At 45.7% G+C, this 22,005-nt stretch overlaps 1 protein-coding gene across 1 annotated transcript; it reads left to right on the top strand.

The window, feature by feature from the left end:
• Nucleotides 1-6,490: 6,490 nt before the first annotated feature.
• On the top strand, nucleotides 6,491-19,651 carry nipa1 (NIPA magnesium transporter 1). Its single transcript, XM_038818839.1, is given in 7 exon segments — nucleotides 6,491-6,613; nucleotides 6,714-6,896; nucleotides 10,389-10,436; nucleotides 16,188-16,278; nucleotides 16,826-16,986; nucleotides 19,070-19,554; nucleotides 19,557-19,651. Coding segments are annotated over 6 exon segments (960 nt in total). The 5' UTR covers nucleotides 6,491-6,613; nucleotides 6,714-6,775; the 3' UTR covers nucleotides 19,611-19,651.
• Nucleotides 19,652-22,005: the final 2,354 nt, after the last annotated feature.

The raw sequence follows: 22,005 nt of genomic DNA, 5'->3' as shown, positions 1-22,005 counted from the left end.
TCAGACGACCCTGACCTATACAAGAAATCCAGGTACGACCTCCGCAAAGCCATCCAAGATGCCAAGAGAGAATATCAGACCAAGCTAGAGTCACAGACAGACTCTCGGCGATTGTGGTAAGGACTAAACAACATAACGGGCTACAAAGTGCAGCTGAGCAGTATCTCCAGCAGCAGCGCACCCCTCCCCGATGAACTCAATGCATTCAATGCTCGGTTTGAGCAGGTAACCAACAATCCGCTGTCGAGTGCCCCAGCAGCCCATAACTCACCCATACCCACCATCACAGCTTCCGAAGTCAGATCGGCCTTCCTGAAAATGAACCCTCGGAAGGCAACGGACCCGGATGGGATCCCTGGTCATGCACTCAGAGCCTGCGCGGACCAGCTGGCAGAGGTGTTCGTGGACATCTTTAACCTATCCCTACTCCACTCCGAGGTCCCCACCTGCTTCAAGAAGACCACCATCATACCGGTACCAAAGAAGAACCAGGCAACGTGCCTCAATGACTACCGCCCGGTGGCCCTGACTACAGTCGTGCTGAAGTGCTTTGAGAGGTTGATCATGAAGTGCATTACTTCCATACTCCCAGAATGCCTTGATCCATTGCAATTCGCATACCGTCGCAACCGGTCCACAGCAGATGCCATTTCCCTGGCCCTACACTCAACCCTAGAGCATCTCAATAACAAGGACTCCTACATCAGACTTCTATTTATTGACTACAGCTCGGCCTTCAACATCATAATCTCAGCCAAGCTCCAATCAAAGCTCCAAAACCCAGGATTTGGCTTACCACTCTGCAACTAGATCCTCAATTTTCTGACCAACAGACCACAATCAGTAAGAATGAACAATGACACCTCCTCCACAATAGTCCTCAATACTGGGGCCCCGCAAGGCTGCGTACTTAGCCCCCTACTCTACTCCCTGTACACACACGACTGCGTGGCAAAACTTGGTTCCAACTCCATCTACAAGTTTGCTGACGATACGACCATAGTGGGCCAGATCTCGAATAACGACGAGTCAGAACACAGGAGGGAAATAGAGAACCTAGTGGAGTGGTGCAACGATAACAATCTCTCCCTCAATGCCAGCAAAACTAAAGAGCTGGTCATTGACTTCAGGAAGCAGAGTACTGTACACACCCCTGTCAGCATCAATGGGGCCGAGGTGGAGATGGTTAGCAAATTCAAATTCCTAGGGGTGCACATCTCCAAAAATCTGTCCTGGTCTACCCACGTTGACGCTACCACCAAGAAAGCACAACAGCGCCTATACTTCCTCAGGAAACTAAGGAAATTCAGCACGTCCACATTAACTCTTACCAACTTTTACAGATGCACCATAGAAAGTATTCTATCTGGCTGCATCACAGACTGGTATAGCAAATGCTCGGCCCAGGATCGCAAGAAACTTTAGAGAGTCGTGGACACCGCCCAGTCCATCACATGAACCTGCCTCCCATCCATTGACTCCATCTACACCTCCCGCTGCCTGGGGAAAGCGGGCAACATAATCAAAGATCCCTCCCACCCGGCTTACTCACTCTTCCAACTTCTTCCATCAGGCAGGAGATACAGAAATCTGAGAATACACACGAACAGACTCAAAAACAGCTTCTTCCCCACTGTCACCAGACTCCTAAATGACCCTCTTATGGACTGACCTCATTAACACTACACCCCTGTATGCTTCATCCGATGCCGGTGCTTATGTAGTTACATTGTATACTTTGTGTTGCCCTATTATGTATTTTATCTTATTCCCTTTTCTTCCCATGTACTTAATGATGTTGAGCTGCTCACAGAAAAATACTTTTCACTGTATCCAGCAGAGGGCAGCAGAGCAGAGCTACTGATCAGCTGTTCTGGGGAAATTTGCATACGTGCAGTGCGGTCAGCCTAAGTTGAAGGTGGTTTGTGGAGAGGCTGTTGGCAAGTGACAGTTAAACCCGAAACACTTTGTGAGTGTTTCCCACCCTACCTCCTCCTCTAACCAACCCCCCCACCCCACGGTGGTTGGGAAGCGGGAGCAGGGGCCTGTCGTGAAGGTGAGTGAGTGCCTTTAAATTTGCTTACCTTTCAGCGGGAGCAGGGTTTGAGGTAATATCAGGTAAGCTCTTCATTTCTTTTTCTTTTTCTTGTTTTTTTTTAAATCTAGAGGTGATGTCAGGGAAGGCAGTACAATGCTCCTCCTGCAGAATGTTTGAGGTGAGGGACGCCGTCAGTGTCCCTGCTGATTTCATCTGTGGGAAGTGCACCCAACTCCAGCTCCTCAAAAACCGTGTTAGGGACCTGGAGCTTGAGCTGGATGAATTTCGGATCATTCGGGAGGCAGAGGGGGTCATAGATAGGAGCTTCAGGGAAGTAGTTACACCAAAGACTGGAGATAGATGGGTAACTGTAAGAGGGACTGGTAAGAAGCAGTCAGTGCAGGGACCCCCTGCGGTCGTTCCCCTGAGTAACAAGTATACCGTTTTGGATACTTGTGGGGGGGACGACTTACCAGGGGTAAGCCATGGGGTACGGGCCTCTGGCACGGAGTCTGTCCCTGTTGCTCAGATGGGAAGGGGGGAAAGGAGTAGAACATTAGTAATTGGGGACTCAATAGTCAGGGGCACAGATAGGAGATTTTGTGGGAGCGAGAGAGACTCACGTTTGGTATGTTGCCTCCCAGGTGCAAGGGTACGTGATGTCTCGGATCGTGTTTTCCGGGTCCTTAAGGGGGAGGGGGAGCAGCCCCAAGTCGTAGTCCACATTGGCACTAACGACATAGGTAGGAAAGGGGACAAGGATGTCAGGCAGGCCTTTAGGGAGCTAGGATGGAAGCTCAGAGCGAGAACAAACAGAGTTGTTATCTCTGGGTTGTTGCCCGTGCCACGTGATAGTGAGATGAGGAATAGGGAGAGAGAGCAATTAAACACGTGGCTACAGGGATGGTGCAGGCGGGAGGGATTCAGATTTCTGGATAACTGGGGCTCTTTCTGGGGAAGGTGGGACCTCTATAGACAGGATGGTCTACATCTGAACCTGAGGGGCACCAATATCCTGGGGGGGAGATTTGTTAGTGCTCTTTGGGGGGGTTTAAACTAATTCAGCAGGGGCATGGGAACCTGGATTGTAGTTTTGGGTACGGGAGATTGAGAGTATACAGGTCAGGAGCACAGATTTGACTTCGCAGGAGGGTGCTAGTGTTCAGGTAGGTGGTTTGAAGTGTGTCTACTTCAATGCCAGGAGTATACGAAATAAGGTAGGGGAACTGGCAGCATGGGTTGGTACCTGGGACTTCGATGTTGTGGCCATTTCAGAGACATGGATAGAGCAGGGACAGGAATGGTTGTTGCAGGTTCCGGGGTTTAGGTGTTTTAGTAAGCTCAGAGAAGGGGGCAAAAGAGGGGGAGGTGTGGCGCTGCTAGTCAAGGACAGTATTACGGTGGCGGAAAGGATGCTAGATGGGGACTCCTCTTCTGAGATAGTATGGGCTGAGGTTAGAAACAGGAAAGGAGAGGTCACCCTGTTGGGAGTTTTCTATAGGCCACCTAATAGTTCTAGGGATGTAGAGGAAAGGATGGCGAAGATGATTCTGGAAAAGAGCGAAAGTAACAGGGTAGTTGTTATGGGAGACTTTAACTTTCCAAATATTGACTGGAAAAGATATAGTTTGAGTACATTAGATGGGTCATTCTTTGTACAATGTGTGCAGGAGGGTTTCCTGACACAATATGTTGACAGGCCAACAAGAGGCGAGGCCACATTGGATTTGGTTTTGGGTAATGAACCAGGCCAGGTGTTAGATCTGGAGGTAGGTGAGCACTTTGGAAACAGTGACCACAATTCGGTGACCTTTACGTTAGTGATGGAAAGGGATAAGTATACCCCGCAGGGCAAGAGTTATAGCTGGGGGAAGGGCAATTATGATGCCATTAGACATGACTTAGGATGTGTTGGTTGGAGAAGTAGGCTGCAAGGGTTGGGCACACTGGATATGTGGAGCTTGTTCAAGGAACAGCTATTGCATGTTCTTGATAAGTACGTACCAGTCAGGCAGGGAGGAAGGGGTCGAACGAGGGAACCATGGTTTACCAAAGAAGTGGAATCTCTTGTTAAGAGGAAGAAGGAGGCCTATGTGAAGATGAGGCGTGAAGTTTCAGTTGGGGCGCTTGATAGTTACAAGGAAGCGAGGAAGGATCCAAAGAGAGAGCTGAGACGAGCAAGGAGGGGACATGAGAAGTCTTTAGCAGGTAGGATCAAGGAAAACCCAAAAGCTTTCTATAGGTATGTCAGGAATAAAAGAATGACTAGGGTAAGAGTAGGGCCAGTCAAGGACAGTGGTGGGAAGTTGTGTGTGGAGGCTGAGGAGATAAGCGAGATACTAAATGAATACTTTTCGTCAGTATTCACTCAAGAAAAAGATAATATTGTGGAGGAGAATGCTGAGACCCAGGCTATTAGAATAGATGGCATTGAGGTGCGTAGGGAAGAAGTGTTGGCAATTCTGGACAAGGTGAAAATAGATAAGTCCCCGGGGCCGGATGGGATTTATCCTAGGATTCTCTGGGAAGCCAGGGAAGAGATTGCTGAGCCTTTGGCTTTGATTTTTAGGTCATCATTGGCTACAGGAATAGTGCCAGAGGACTGGAGGATAGCAAATGTGGTCCCTTTGTTCAAGAAGGGGAGTAGAGATAACCCCGGTAACTATAGGCCGGTGAGCCTAACGTCTGTGGTGGGTAAAGTCTTGGAGAGGATTATAAAAGATACGATTTATAATCATCTAGATAGGAATAATATGATTAGGGACAGTCAGCATGGTTTTGTGAAGGGTAGGTCATGCCTCACAAACCTTATCGAGTTCTTTGAGAAGGTGACTGAACAGGTAGACGAGGGTAGAGCAGTTGATGTGGTGTATATGGATTTCAGTAAAGCGTTTGATAAGGTTCCCCACGGTCGGCTATTGCAGAAAATACGGAGGCTGGGGATTGAGGGTGATTTAGAGATGTGGATCAGAAATTGGCTAGTTGAAAGAAGACAGAGAGTGGTAGTTGATGGGAAATGTTCAGAATGGAGTTCAGTTACGAGTGGCATACCACAAGGATCTGTTCTGGGGCCGTTGCTGTTTGTCATTTTATAAATGACCTAGAGGAGGGCGCAGAAGGATGGGTGAGTAAATTTGCAGACGACACTAAAGTCGGTGGAGTTGTAGACAGTGTGGAAGGATGTTGCAGGTTACAGAGGGACATAGATAAGCTGCAGAGCTTGGCTGAGAGGTGGCAAATGGAGTTTAATGTGGAGAAGTGTGAGGTGATTCACTTTGGAAAGAATAACAGAAATGCGGAATATTTGGCTAATGGTAAAATTCTTGGTAGTGTGGATGAGCAGAGGGATCTCGGTGTCCATGTACATAGATCCCTGAAAGTTGCCACCCAGGTTGATAGGGTTGTGAAGAAGGCCTATGGTGTGTTGGCCTTTATTGGTAGAGGGATTGAGTTCCGGAGCCATGAGGTCATGTTGCAGTTGTACAAAACTCTAGTCCGGCCGCATTTGGAGTATTGCGTACAGTTCTGGTCGCCTCATTATAGGAAGGACGTGGAAGCTTTGGAACGGGTGCAGAGGAGATTTACCTGGATGTTGCCTGGTATGGAGGGAAAATCTTATGAGGAAAGGCTGATGGACTTGAGGTTGTTTTCGTTAGAGAGAAGAAGGTTAAGAGGTGACTTAATAGAGGCATACAAAATGATCAGAGGGTTAGATAGGGTGGACAGCGAGAGCCTTCTCCCGCGGATGGAGGTGGCTAGCACGAGGGGACATAGCCTTAAATTGAGGGGTAATAGATATAGGACAGAGGTCAGAGGTGGGTTTTTTACGCAAAGAGTGGTGAGGCCGTGGAATGCCCTACCTGCAACAGTAGTGAACACGCCAACATTGAGGGCATTTAAAATTTTATTGGATAAGCATATGGATGATAAGGGCATAGTGTAGGTTAGATGGCCTTTAGATTTTTTCCATGTCGGTGCAACATCGAGGGCCGAAGGGCCTGTACTGCGCTGTATCGTTCTATGTTCTATGTACTTCGGTACACGTGACAATAAACAAACCCAATCCAATCCAACAAACTAACCCAACAAGAGCGAGAGAGAAAAATCCTTAAAGTGCTGACATTAAGGGCAGCATGGTGGCCTAGTGGTTAGCACAACCGCCTCACAGCACTGAGGTCCCAGGTTCGATCCCGGCTCTGGGTCACTGTCCGTGTGCAGTTTGCACATTCTCCCCGTGTCTGCGTGGGTTTTGCCCCCACAACCCAAAAATGTGCAGAGTAGGTGGATTGGCCACGCTAAATTGCCCCTTAATTAGAAAAAATAATTGGCTAATCTAAATTTTTTTTTTAAAGTGCTGACATTAGATTGGGTTCCTGACACTGCAGTGCTAGGGGGAGCTCGCTGTTCAGGCAAGGAATCTCTTGGGAGCAGCAGACGTCTTATTTTCTCTTTCACTGCGCATGTGTTGGAATCAGGGCGTGTTGCTCCGAATACGGAAGGAAATGTTTTAACAACTAAAACTTTTTAACGATTTTTATTTTTTTTTAAACTCTTTCGCGCGATAAATGACCTTTAGTAGGTTGGACATCAAATGCATTGGAGTTATTAGGTGTTGATAACATTTATTTGAATTTTTTTTTAAAAAATGTCTTAAATGTTCACTGTTCTGCAACAGGTTGTGAATGAGGAGCTGCGGTGAGGTGCCTCGAGCTGTCTACCTGGCCAGGTGAGCGCGGCATGGAGCGCGAGCCGGAGCAGAGCGCCTCCCTGGGACTCAGCCTCGCCCTGCTGTCCAGCCTCGTGAATGGCTGCACGTTCGTTTTGCAGAGAAAAGGCATCCTTCGAGCTGAGAGCAGAGGTTTGTAATCATTGAGTTTCACCCCCACCCCAAATCCAGCACCTTCAGACTGGCCAAAACTCAAAACCAAGCGGTTTTGCTTTTATTGGGCAATGCACACACATACACACATCAGCTGTGAATCTATCACAAGTTTCATGAGTCACACAATGCAGCCTGCCCACGGTTTAAAACTGCAGCGCTGACTGAAAATGCTTTGGGTTTCCTACAATATCTGGTTATTTGAAAAAAATATCAGCTCGACCAGTAATGACACAAATAAAATCGAGTTTTTAAAAAAAGTTTTTATTCCACCCCCCCTCCCCCTGTGCCAGAGAAGCAGTTTTGCAAGATGTACTAAATAGATGGGATAATGGTCACTTGCATTCGAACACCGCCTCTTATTTTTAGCACGAAAAGATGGCATTTGGGATGGTTGGTTAAGATGAGCATGAGAATCCGGTGTAATGCCTGGATCTGATATGTTTCTCTTGTGGGGACCATGAATTGGATTCAATTTGAATTGTTTTTTTGGAGCAGGCAAGAAGCTGGATGAGGGATTTGTCCTTGTCCACACTCTGAGCCCTAATAAAGGAATACTAATAAAAAAATAATCTGTAGGGCTTTGATTTGGGCTTGTTCAGAGAGTAAAGGTAAGGCACTAATTTGTTCTCTGACATTTGCATTGAATTAGATTTTTGCATCTTGCTTCTCATGTTAGAAAATATTTTCAAATTGGCTGCACTTGATTTGATAAAAGTTAAATGGCCTCCATTGTCTCAAATAAAAATGGTGTTATCCAGCATACTGAGGATGTTAAATCTACTGACTTTTTCCTCTGTGGATCCAATCTTAAAATTATTTCTATTCCCTTATGCAAACAAAAATGACTACAGCAGTATTTTTATACCTTTTGCTTTGGCTTCAGGGTCTACTTGTTAGCGGAGGCCGACTGCCCTCCTGCCTCTTCATAGTCCTGTGATGTGTTCCAACACACTATACATCAATTGTTTTCTGACTCAGCCACTTCTTATTGAAAAACATCCCACGTTGCAACAATCGTAAATGGAAATCACTCCTTTGACAATTTTACATTACTTACTCAATACTGATCCCTGACCAGAAGAAATCATCTTTTCCAATTCAAAACACACAATTTTGAAAACCTCTATTGGTGCTGATGCATTTCATCCTTTTGTGAGACGCCTTATGGCAATGAAAATTCATTTGTATCGCATCTGCGTCCCATTATCTACCCAATCAAGCATTTTTAAAAAACTTTGTTTGTCAAACTTGGTTTTCCTTTTAAGTCTCTTTATTTTAGCATTACTATATAGCTCATTTAATAACATGAATTTGGGGTTTAGTTCTTTTTGCAGGAAGATTTGATATTATGTTTTTTGAATGAAATTAGTACAAAATCAATCATTTGAAATGTTAGTCATTAACCTAACTCTGCCATTGTTCAGCACTTGTGGATCATAATTAATTCTGAAGTTGTTGGAAGCCAACTTTTGAAAACACAATACTAAATTTAGTTTATGAATTTTTTGGCTTATTTTGTAAGCAAACTGTCTGAATCAAGGTATTAAATCTGGCAGTACGGTACCACGGAATGATGCAACAGTGAGTATCCTGAGGAAGTCACAGACAGAATATATGTTTGGCATTTTCCCTGTTGAATCTGTTTCTCCGTTTACTTATCAAAACTGCTTACAGTTTGAAGCCAGTGAGTAAAAGTTTTTTTTTAATGTAACAAGGAAAAGGTGATGGGAAGTTTGGGTATAAAGACTTTTAAAGTTAAAGTCAAAATTATTTTAAAACGGGTCCATACTAAGTTGGAATCATTGAAATGCAACGTGACAAGAACTTGTCGTATGAGGAACGGTTGAGGACTCTGGGTCTGTACTTGTTGGAGTTCAGAAGGATGAGGGGTGTTCTTATTGAAACTTACAGGATACTGCGAGGCCTGGATAAAGTGGACGTGGATACAATGTTTCCACTTGTAGGAAAAACTAGAGGCAGAGGACGCAATCTCACACTAAAAGGACAATCCTTTTTAAACAGATGAGGAGGAATTTCTTCAGCCAGAGGGTAGTGAATCTGTCAAACGCTTTGCTGCAAAAGGCTGTGGAGGCCAATTCACTTGAGTGTCTTTAAGACAGATAGATAGGTTCTTGATTAATAAGGGGATCAGGGGTTATGGGGAGAAGGCAGGAGAATGGGAATGAGAAAAATATCAGCTACGATTGAATGGCGGAGCAGACTCGATGGACCGAGTGGCCTAATTCTGCTCCTATGCCTTATGGTGAGACGCAAGATTAAGTATTTGCACAAAGCGTTATTTCACAATATCATTTGAGAAACTGTTGGCCAACCTGTGAAGCAAATCAATGCATGGCATAGTATAGAAGTTGTTGGGTGTGCAAGTCTTAAACCAAATGTTCCATAGGCGCTCTTGGACAGAAGCCGAGTGAAGCTAACAGGAAAAGGAAGAGAAGCAGAAAGTGTAGTGGGTAGGTGAAAATATGGGAGCCAATAGGATTGAAACAAACCAAATTGATCTCCAGTTTGAAATGTGAGAAATTAATAACATTTGTTTCTAGGGGCTGTTTCTGAAGGAAATTGGATCATAGTTCTGCCCAGGAGAGGTCTACCCCTCTCAGTTAGCACAGGAGGAGACACGTACAAAATAATAGACGCTTAATGGAATGGAATAGTAAAGAGATTTCAGAATGCTGCAACATTTGAAATAAAGATGAGCGCACTGATATAAAAAGATACATAAAGAGGCAAATCGAATTCTTAGGATGGGATGATAGTTAGGGTGTAGTGAAAGACGATTTGGATGACTTTTTTTTGAGTGTTTTAAATTTGCTGTAGTCTTTAAACAAGAAACTCATTTAATAGTGATCTCCCTTGGATCAAATTCTACAAACATAAAGATGATAAATTCACTTGATGGCCCTTAAATACATTGGGATGAAGGTCTGAAGTGCTGCCTTCTAGCCGTCATGTAATGAATTCTAAAATCTTCCTATACAGTTGAGTTAAATACTAACTTCAATGAATGAGTCATTAAATGATCTGTAAACTAAACTTTTGTAATTTTATGTATTTTGATTGCTTTGAGAATGTGGTTTTAACAAGTGATGACTAGATTAATCGACCTATTTATGATGCATTTGAACAAATGGCCTCTGTTTATTTCCTCTTGAAGCTGACCAAAGCTACAGTCACAGATTTAGAAAAGGCTATTTTCTATTGAAGCAGGCAAAAATGTTTGACCACAATATATGTTCTTTGACCCTGGCTTAGTCAGATAGTTTAAAAACTGAAAATCTCTGCTCCCTGACTAATGAACCGCAGTCTAGTTCACCGGAGACAGCAGTCAGTAGAGAGAGACGTGGGTCAGCGTTTTTTATTTTGAGAGATCGGTCCTTCAAACACAAAAAGATCTGAATTTTTCTGGTGACCACTAATGAGAAAATGCTAACTCTTGTCTTTTGGCAGGTGCTTCCTATTTAACCGAATTGTCTTGGTGGAGTGGAACTGTCGGAAGTGAGTGTCAATTTTAAAATTCTCATCCTTGTTTTAAAATCTTTCCATGCATGGCCTCTCCCCTCAATGCTTCTGTAACTGCGATCAAGCTAAGAAGCCTTTGAGATTCCTGGTCTCTTGTACATCCTTGATTTTAATCACTCCACTGTTGGTACATGTCTTCAGCTGGCAAGGCCCTAGACTCTGGAATGCCATCCCTAAATCTCTCCATCGCTCTCTTTCCTTTTTACGTTGCTCCTTCAAATGCACAAATATTCACTGCCTCCACGACCTAAGCACAGTGGCAGCAGTGTGCGCTTTACAAGGTGCACTGCAGGAACTCGTCCAGGTTCCTTAGATAGCACCTGCGAAACCCATGACCACTACCATCTCGAAGGACAAGGGCAGCGGAAACATGGCTACACCCTGGAAGTTCCTCTCCAAGCCACTCACCGTGCTGACTTGGAAATAAATCGTCAAAATCCCAGAACTTCCTACCTAACAGCACTGTGGGCATACTTGCATGACATGCCCTGCAGCTGTTCAGGAAGGCAGCTCACCACCACCTTCTCGAGGACAATTGTGGATGGGCAATAAATGCTGACCAAGCCAGCGAAGGCCACATCCCATAAATGATTTTTTTCAAATCTGTCTCTCTTGGCCAAGCTTACTTGTGTCCTAATATTTGATTTTGTCAAAATGCATTTCATAAAATACCTTCATAATACCTTGTATGTTTTGCTATATGAAAGACAGTATATAAATGCAAATTGTTGTTGTGCCTCATCTCTTTTTTTTTTTAGTTCTACTTTTCATTTAAACCCTTCTGTTCTGAGACTAGCCAACTTTTGCTGGGATAAAGCTCCATCGGCACGTTGGTCCACCAGTGCATTGTTCACATGGGGATTATTTATTGATATGTAAGCCTTCACAGCATGTGCCAGCGGATTAATTGAATGCTTTGTCCATCGCGCCTGCAGCAATAACAACCAGGAGCGATAGAGACTGGATGATAGAGACAGCATGTGACTGTTTCACAATATTAAACCCAGCTGAAATCACATAATTCATAAAATAAATAAAAAGTGCAAATGCAGGAAATCCGAACGAAAATAGCAAGTGTTGGAGTGAGTCAGTTGACCTCTGTGCAGAAACAGACAAGCTAAGGGTTCATTGTCACCCATTATCAGACTGGGAGTGCAAACTTATTTAAAAAAGGAACAGAACAAAGTGAAGATGAAATAGTCATTGAATGATTTCAGGGGAGGTGTAGTGGTAATGCCACTGGATAGCAGGAAAGGGCAGCGTGGTGGCACAGTGGTTATCACTGCTGCCTTGCAGCGCCAGCGACCTGAGTTCAATTCTGACCTCGGGTGACTGTGTGGAGTTTATACATTCTTCCTGTGTCTGCGGGAGTTTCCTCCGGTTTCCTCCCTTAGTCCAAAAATGTGCAGGTTTGGTGGATTGGGCTTGCTAAAACTGCCCCTTGGCGCTAAAAAGTTAGGTGGGGTTATGAAGATAGTGGGCCGAGATAGAACATAGAACAGGCCCTTCGGCCCTCGATGTTGTGCCGAGCCATGATCACCCTACTCAAACCCACGTATCCACCCTATACCTGTAACCCAACAACCCCCCCCTCTTAACCTTACTTATTAGGACACTACGGGCAATTTAGCATGGCCAATCCACCTAACCCGCACATCTTTGGACTGTGGGAGGAAACCGGAGCACCCGGAGGAAACCCACGCACACAGGGGGAGGACGTGCAGACTCCACACAGACAGTGACCCAGCTGGGAATCGAACCTGGGACCCTGGAGCTGTGAAGCATTTATGCTAACCACCATGCTACCGTGCTGCCCATATAGGGTGCTCTTTTTTAGAGGGTCGGTGCAGACTCAATGGGCCAAATGGCCTCCTTCTGCACTGTGGGGCTTCTATGATTCTGCAGCCTGGGAATCCAAGGTCCCGGTTCAAACTCCTGCCATGGCAGCTGCTGGAGTTCAAATTAAATTAATAAAATTGGAATGGGAAACTCGTCTCGGTAATGGTGACCATGACAGCTATTGAGGGCAATTAGGGATGGGCAACAAATGCTGGCGTTGTCAGTAATTCCCACATCCCATTATAGAATAAATAAACTAAAATGCTTAAGGAATACAGGAACCAGTGCAATGAATTCTCTACCCTGCCTCCTCTTTTGAGAAACTGCCTAAAACCTGTTTTATTGAACAAACCTGGGGTTTACCTGACTTAATATCTCATGACTAGGTGTCAAAGTCCTCTTGCATCGGAATAAGCATAATAAAGGAAATTCAAGCAGCTGGATTCCCTGTTCCTGAGACCAAGTGTAGATGCTGGAGCAGGATTAGTGGCCTTCTACGACAGCAAAACTGGCGGCGCACGTTGACCAATTCTTTAAGAAATAATCTTTATTAGTGTCACAAGTAGGCTTACATTAACACTGCAATTAAGTTACTGTGAAAAGCCCCTAATCCCCACACTCCGGCACTGTTCGGGTACGTTGAGGGGGAATTTAGAATGTCCAAATTACCCAACAGCACATCTTTCGGGACTTGTGGGAGGAAACCGGAGCACCCGGAGGAAACCCACGCAAACACTGGGAGAATGTGCAGACTCCGCAGAGACAGTGACCCAAGCCGGGAATGGAACCTCAGACCCTGGCGCTGTGAAGCAACAGTGCTACACACTGTGCTGCCTTGCCACCCGTTAAGGGGCCAGCACGGCGCCATGTGGAACACAATCAATTCCAATGAGAATTGGTGCTGGATTTGTCAGATTTGGAATCGACCAGCTGCAGCCGCACATACACACTTCACTCCCACGTACTGATCCCAGCCAACAAGATGGCAGCGAGGAGAGAGAGAGACACCGAGATTTACCGATGCTGCTGGACGCTGTGGAGGAGAGGCGGGCACCCTGTATCCCGGGATGGGAAGGATGCTGCCAATCGCTGGGCCTGGGTGCAGCTGGCAGAGGTTGGTGAGCTGGAGGAAAAGGCAGTCGCTGGGGCGGAGGTTGGCATCGGGCGAGGTAGTGAGACCCTGATGGGCTGCGGTTCCCAATGGCAGTTGTGCCCCCTGGCCCGCAATGCAATCATGCGTCTTGTCTTGTGTCTTACAGGAGCTGCTGGTGAACACGCAAACCCTTCAGGTGTTCCCCGGCCACAGCCATAGCCTTGTGTGTCGAGCAGTGACGAGGACGACACTGACACAGACTGGAGCCATTGACCCCATCGTGAGACACCCCGGAGCCCAAGTCAGGGGATGACACAGCTGCCTCCCAACACCCTCCACCATTCAAGAGACACTCCCCTCGGTTGAGCACTTTATTGAAGAGGCTTCTGCAGCACTATTGGTGCGCACCACACACAAGCTCCAGTACAGCAGGTGGAGGTAGGAACTACGAAAGGGGCGAATGGTTGGAGGGAGGGGCCGGATGATCGGAGGGCAGGCTGAGCCCAAGGACCTGCCATCCAGGCTGGTTTCGGGCTTCTGAAACAGACAGTCCTATCGATTGTGAAGATGCAGTCGCAGAGCCAAGGACTACATGAGGGGTTGTTGGCGAGCATCCAGTGCGTACAGGTGGGGGAATGGACAGACGTTGTGGGTGGGATTGACTTGGGGACTGCGGTTCAGCCAGCACTCCGCTCTGGCGTCCGGTGGCATGGGCGTCATCAACCGCAGCTGTTAACCCCTGTCGCCCAACTGGGGATACGCCTCTGAGAGGCCATAAACCATAGTGTGCTGGGATGGAGGCGTCGTGCACACTGCCCGGGTGCAGATGTGCATCATGCAGATGGTCACACACCAGCTGCATGTTCATCGAGTAGAACCCCTTTCGGTTTGTGAAGAGTGGCCTAAGATCTGCAGGTGCTCGTAGGGTGACATGCATCCTGTCAACCGCCCCCTGGATCCGGGGCATTTGGTGAGTGAACCCCGATGTCCAGACGTCCTGGTGGGCTCGGTCCACATTGAAATGGATGTATTGTGCTGATTGGGCATATAGGGCCTCTGTGACGGCACGGAAGTACCTGTGCACCAAGCTCTGAGATTCCAGACAGGTCCCCACTTGGTGCCTGGAATGACCCAAATTATGTAGAGGTTCGGGGCGACTGTCACCTAGGTGACCACCAGGAGCAGGTGTCCTCCCCTATTCGCCAGGTGCGCCATGATATGGCAGAAATGTCGCACTGTCCCCTGCTCAGATGGAGTCTTCAACGGCACATCCTCGACTGACGGGCACTGCCGGTACATGTGAGGCCTGGTGCAGTGCCTCCTTTGCACCTCCTCCTCCCGCTGCTCGGCATGTTGGGCGGCCAACTCTCGATCCTCACTGGCTGCCTCCTGTTCCTCTGGGGCAGGCTCCGCTGCTGCAGCGTCCTCCTCCTCAAGTAACTCCAACTCGTGCAGCCGCACTGCATCCCCCAGGACTGTGGCAACTAGGAGGAAGGCCTCCCATTGCTGGTTGTAATCCAATATCCCTTGTCTGCAGGGGGTGAAGGGCAGACATGCTAACATTATCCAACAGACTACATGATGGCTCCGGCTGCCACTGCGTCCCTGCCCTGCATCCGCCCTGCCCAACCCCTGCACCATAGGAGCCTCTGGCTTTGGCGCCCATCTGTGCTGCCAGTGGTCTGATTGACTGGCCCTGCCCTTGCCAGCGGTACGCTCCGCAGCCCCCATGCAGCAACCCCCTGTAGGGCCTCCAGTGGTTGCAGGCCTCATGATGCCCCGCTGACGGGTGGAAGCCAGTTGCGGGGGGGGGGGGGCCCCACATAGTGCGGGGGCGATATGTGGGGGCTGGGGTGTGGGGGGCCTACGGTGCGGGGGTGGTGGGGTCGGGGCATATGGCCGATCTCTCTCGCTCTCTCTCTCCACGGCGCCTGTTAGCAGATTTATAAAAGCAGAAGTAAACCTCGCCCTTGGGACTTGCCCCAGTTTGGCGTGAACCCGGCACCCACCGTGATTTTGGCATCAAGACCGATTCTCCGCCCAATTGCCTTTCCCCAATTCGGTCTTGACCAGCGGGGAATCCCCGCCCACGATATTTCACACACAACAGTTACGATGCAGAAGGAGAGTATTTTGCCCATCACATCTGCACCAGCTGTCTGAAAAACAAATAATCTAGTGTCATTCCCCCGTTTGCTCCTCGCGTGACCTTGCGCACTCTTCCTTTTCAGGTTTAAAGGCAACTGTCTCATTCTCTTTTGAATGCCTCAATTGGACCTATTTGCACCACACTCTCTGGCGGTGTATTCCAGACCTTAACCACCCACTGTATGAAAAGGTTATTCCTTCATGTCACTTTTTTTGCTCCTTTTGCCAATTACATTAAATCTGTGTCCTCTCGTTCTCGATCCTTTTCATGAGTGGAAACAGATTCCCCCTGTCTCCTCTGTCAAAGACCCCTCGTGATTTTGAAAAGCTCTATAGAAGCAGAGTGCCATTGAGAATGATGGACAGCTGGGTGGCAGGTCTGATGTTGCTTTTTTTTTTAATTAAAAAAACTTTTTCTGTTTTGTGTTGCATTTGGTATTTTCCCCATAGGTTAATCTTGATCCTGAGGTTGGAGGGAGAAGATTAAAACCAGTCTGTGCTGTCACCAACTGGTGGTGTGATTCAGCACCACCCTTTGTGTTGTTGAAATTATTGATATTTAGTTTTGGTGTAAATGGTTAAACACTTTTTTTTTTGTTCTGAAACAACATGCATGAATTAATATTCTGCAATTCTTTTTGTTGCAGTGGGACTGGCTCAAATAGGAAACTTCCTAGCATACAACACTGCCCCTGCTGCATTGGTAACGCCACTAGGAGCCCTCGGCGTCCCATTTGGGTACGATATTGCTCTTGCAATCTATTGATATATTTACGTATGGAAATATTATTATGGTCAATGCAGGGTGGAAACACTACCCTGTGATGTTTAAGCACTTCTAAAATGAATGCATACGTTACTATCTATCTCCTTGCTGATGTATCAGCAGTTACGAGCAGTTCTTTTAACTTTTAAGTCCTAGATGATTTGATTACATCTTCCTTCCAAGGACAAATCTGGCGAGATGTTCAGTGTTTCCTGAAATGGAGCACCCAGGCTCTTCAAACAGTCTCAATTTAGTGTTAATTTTCAGCTATTCTAATCCAGTCCCTGCTCTCTAGTCTTGCAATTGGAAATAATTATAAGTAAGAATCCAGTGGATATTACTGAAAAACTTTAGTAGCTGTTTCGAATTCTCATAACAACAGGGCTGGAGTACGATTTGTTTTGGTGACGTGGTGTACAGTTGTCCGTGGTGTAGTTGTTTGTTTTGCATGTGGATATAATAAATGCTCCATTTCTTTCACTCAGCCATTTTTTTTTCTACCCTGGCCTTTCTTTCTAGGTCACTCTTGGCTTCCTATATGTTGCAAGAGAAGCTAAACTTGTTAGGAAAATTAGGATGTCTATTAAGCTGTGCAGGTTCAATTGTGCTGCTCATTCATGCTCCCAAAACTGAGAATATAACATCAAGTGTGCAACTGGAAGAGAAACTAGCAAATCCAGGTAACTTTTTTTAATAAATGCAATGCTGTGTCATTAAAGTTACTTGGAGTGGATGGGAGGGCCCTAACTGATCACTGAAGCACCCACTGACATAACACCTCCATCAATCAACCACTTTATTGGTCTTCTGCCAATTTTTGTTTGATTCACTCTGATGGTTTACAATGGATCTTCCACAAATGTAACTTTGAATAGTGGCTTTTCCATCAAAACTTTTATCAAATGCGGCAGCACGGTGGCGCAGTGGGTTAGCCCTGCTGCCTCACGGCGCCGAGGTCCCAGGTTCGATCCCTGTTCTGGGTCACTGTCAGTGTTAAGTTTGCACATTCTCCCCATGTTTGCGTGGGTTTCGCCCCCACAGCCCAAAGATGTGCAGGGTAGGTGGATTGAACACGCTAAATTGCCCCTTCATTGGAAAAAAAATGAATTGGGTACACTAAATGTATTAAAAACAACTTTATCAAATGCATGTGGAGGTCCAGCCATTAGGCTTTCCCTGATTCATTTCAGCCATCGCTTTCTGAAAACATGAAAGACGTTGATCAAGTAGGACACACACACACACACACACACACACACACACACCCACACACACCCCCCCCCCCCCCCCAAAACCCGCCAAGTAGGACACACACACGCACCCATCCCGCTACGCGTTGCAGCTATTTGCTGGGTAATGATTATGCAGCTAATACTGTGATATCAATTCAATTATTTCACCTAGAAGTCATTTAGTATGATTGGATCTACAGCTGGTTGTGTGTCCGTATCACCCCTTCTGAATGGCACCATTGACCTATTTTCAAACTATTGGTACCTTGCCAGCATTCAATTCCATTCTAATGAGTATCACAAATCTCATCCCTCATCTCTTTTGGTAAATACCGTCTATTTGGGCTTGAGCAGTTTCAGCCCAAGACTTCCATTTTTATTTTCATTATATGCTATTTTTCTGTCTTCATAGTGTGCTGCACTATGGCCCTTGTCCTTTCAGTTGGATTTCTCAAACTTGTGCGGTGCAACTAATATGAAAGTCTGATTATTAAATGGGACATTTACAAGCCAGGAACTAGAAGGTGCATTGCTGTATGTTTGTTCAAGTAATATTGCACTGATTGTGTTTTCCACCAAAGGAGGAAATAATCCAAGGCGAACTAAGAGTGTGCCATTCTCTCTGCAGTATTTGCTAATGTGCGATTGAGAGCACTGGTGTGCACACACATGGCTCTCAGTCAGGGAGCCATACACCTCACAGGATAGTGATATAATTATTGAGCTGTAAAGCACACTAACAAGGTCACCAATTCAAGGCAAAATACCGTGGAAAATGAAAACGTAAAACACTGCAAGGGGAGGCAGCACGGTGGTTAGCACTGCTGCCTCACGGCACCGAGGACCCAGGTTCGATCCCAGCCCCGGGTCACTGTCCATGCGGAGTTTGCATATTCTACGTGTCTGCATGGGTGTCACCCCGACAACCCAAAGATGTGCCAGGTTGGTGAATTGGCTACACTAAATCGCCCCTTAATTGGACATAAATAATTGGGTACTCTAAATTTACAAAAGAAAAAAAATAAAACACTTTAACGGACCTGTGGCGAGAGGAATCGAGTTCATGTTCAGCAAAGAGTCACTGATCTGAAATGTTAACTCTGTTTCTCCCTCCGCAGATTTTCTGTATTTGTTGCAAAACTCATTCACTTAGGGCAGCACGGTGGCCTAGTGGTTAGCACAACCGCCTCACGGCGCTGAGGTCCCAGGTTCGATCCCGGCTCTGGGTCACTGTCCGTGTGGAGTTTGCACATTCTCCCCGTGTCTGCGTGGGTTTCGCCCCCACAACCCAAAAATGTGCAGAGTAGGTGGATTGGCCGTGCTAAATTGCCTCTTAATTGGAAAAAATAATTGGGTAATTTAAATTTAAAAAAAAAAATTCATTCACTTGATCCATTGTGCTTGTGCTGGAATTATTAATGCCAATAACCAGATTTGACATAATAGCAGCAGTAGTTTTATAATGGTGGATGAGGAGTGGTTAATTGAAATAAAACATTTTTTGACTTTCAAAATTACCATTCTCTTACAGTGTTTCTTGGCTACACCTGCATTATTCTAGCACTTCTCATCGTGCTTATTTTCTGGATTGCACCTTCCCACGGCTCCACCAATGTCCTGGTTTACGTTGGTATTTGTTCCTTACTGGGGAGTTTTACAGTGCCCAGCAGTAAAGGCATTGGCTTGGCCGCCCAAGATGCATTTAGCGATGATCCCTCGAGTCAAAGAGCCCTGTTCCTCTTTGTCATCCTGTTGGTAACATTGATTTGCAGTATTCTCATTCAGTTTATGTACATTAATAAGGCTTTGCAATACTTCGATTCCTCCATATTCAGTGCGATATACTACGTGGTTTTCACAGTTTTGGTCATTTTGGCGTCTGCTATCCTCTTTCGAGAGTGGAATGATGTTGGATTTGTAGATTTTCTTGGAATGCTGTGTGGATTTATCACTGTTTCAGTTGGAATCACCCTCCTGCAGGTCTTCAAGGATTTCAACATCTCTGCCAGCGACTTTAAAAAAATCACTTCAAAGAAACACTGAAACATAAGAATTTACTATCTCTTTCATAGTTGTATTTCAGTTTTTGAACAAATAAATACCTCTACAGTAATGGAAGTTTGGAAATCATTTCTTGGAAAATTCCGCCAATTTTTGGAACATTACCACTCTTTCATGTATTTGTCCCATACCAGATCTGTTTCTCGCTACCACTGTTTACTATTTGCCATCCTTCACTTGCTGCCCATTGACAGAACCATAGGCAGTGTACCCTGAAGGCAAAGCAATTTCAGGCTGTGTAGAAGCTGTAAGACCCATGCTTTTAATACAGAGAGTGAAAGAAACTGAATTTATGTAGCGTCTTTCATGACCTTGAGATGCCCCAATGCGCTTTGCAGTGTCTTTCCATTGTAGTCACTGCTGTAAGACATACGGCAGCAAAATTACACATAGCAAGCTCCCACACGTGATAATGACCAGGTTTCTCTTTGTGATTTTACTGAGGAACAAATGTTGACCAAGTCATTCGGGACAACTTCCCTCCCCTTCAACATGGTGCCATGGGATATTTTGTGCCCACTTAAGAGGGAGCAGTTGGGGCCCCAGTTTAACATCTTGTGAAGAACAGCAACTCTGAGTGCGGCACTGCCTCAGTACTGCACTGGAGCGTCAGTCTAGATTTTTGTGCACAGGTCTCCGGAGTGGGACTTGCTCCTACAGCCTTCTGCCTCAAAGCAAATGTGTGACACTAAGCAAAGGCTGGCAAGTGCTGGTCCTGGTAACGGACCACACCACTTCCACCCGACCCCCAAAACTTTTCTTTCAAGAAAGGAAAGAAAAGCCTATCTGGGTGGCACAGTGGGTAGCACTGCTGCCTCACAGCGCCGAGGTCCCAGGTTTGATCCCGGCTCTGGGTCACTGTCCGTGTGGAGTTTGCACATTCAGTGTTTGCGTAGGTTTCGCCCCCACAACCCAAAGATGTGCAGGTTAGGTGGATTGGCCATGCTAAATTGCCCCTTAATTGGGAAAATTGGATACTCTAAATTCCTTTTTTTAAAAAGCCTTACGGTTGACATAGCAACTGTCTTTGTGAAACATAATAATAAACTACAAGGGGTCACAGGCAGAGACCCAAGTCCCTTCACTCTCGAGTTACAATATATTTGCGCTGTTCCCTGGAGCAAGTGACAAGCAAGAATTGTGACACTCAACAGAAAGTTGGGCAATAACATTGTTTAAAGACTTCCTTTTGAGTCTTTATGCTCGACGCCTGGTTTGTGATGCAGAGTGAGGCCAGCAGCACGGATTTGATTCCCGAACTGCTGAGGTTATTCATGAAGGCCCCGCCCCGCCTTCTCAAAATTGTCCCTCACCTAAGTTGTGGTGATCCTCCGGTTAAACCACCACCAGTCAGCTCTCCCCCCTCAAAGGGGAAAGCAGCCTATGGTCATGTGGGACTGTGGCGACTTTAGCATGTGTTAGTACTTCATATACTTGAATTGGTTTTTATTCTTTACATTCTAGCTATTTGAAAAAGAGTTACTGCTTCTTTGAAAACTGAAATCTGTCCTGTGATGCTTTAATCTGCTTGATTCTGTTCATACACTGTGTGACCATTATATAGTAGCAAATAATTAGTCGAAGTACTGAATTGTCATCTGCAACTTAAATACACAAGCTAAGGGATAGGGATGGTGTGTAGATTTCTAACAAGCATTCGCATGTCTCCTTGTGGAAAGTGAGTGTAGCTCTGGGAGGGAACAATCAGTTTATCAGGAATGATTTTTCGTGGAAATGCAACACAGGATTAAACTAACCCCTCAAACTCCTCATATCCTTGAGGAAATAGAAAAATATCAGGTGATTATTCACTGTGGAAGGCACCAATAATATCGCAGAAAGATATAATTGTAAAACAAAGAGGTGAAAATGGGGGTGAAATTTAAAACAATTGCAATCGCCAGGGAAGGGGCACCAAGGAAAATTATTAAAACTAAAGGCTAATGGACTTTATCCTAGGGTCTTAAAAAAGTTGGTCGCTGGGATGGTAGATACGTTGGTTTTAATTTTCCAAAATTTTCTAGCTGCTGGTATTATGGGCACGGGCTTAGAAACTCCAAAGTGTATTATGAAGTTCCCCTGACCTACAACCTTTCTGTTGAATTTGGCTCTGATGGTGTGATTCGTCAGTCTTCCTACACACTTTAATCAAAACAAGCTTTATTCTAAGAACTTGTATATATTCATATCACAGCAACTATTTTTTTCTATTACAAAAATAAGGACACCGCACAGCTACAGTAATCTATGTGTAACACTTATTGAATTCCCCCTTATCTGTTCCAATTCAATAACAAAATCCAATAAACGAAAAAAACCTTTTCAAGGGCATGGTTCAGCACATTGCATTCTCACTTGACTAAGACTGGTCTTGTTACTGAAATTCTGATCTGATTTTTAACCAGC

The sequence above is a fragment of the Scyliorhinus canicula genome, chromosome 14 (assembly GCF_902713615.1).
Source record: "Scyliorhinus canicula chromosome 14, sScyCan1.1, whole genome shotgun sequence".
Taxonomy (NCBI): domain Eukaryota; kingdom Metazoa; phylum Chordata; class Chondrichthyes; order Carcharhiniformes; family Scyliorhinidae; genus Scyliorhinus; species Scyliorhinus canicula.
Note: the sequence above shows the minus strand (reverse complement) of the source record. Positions and strands in the feature narration are given on the sequence as shown.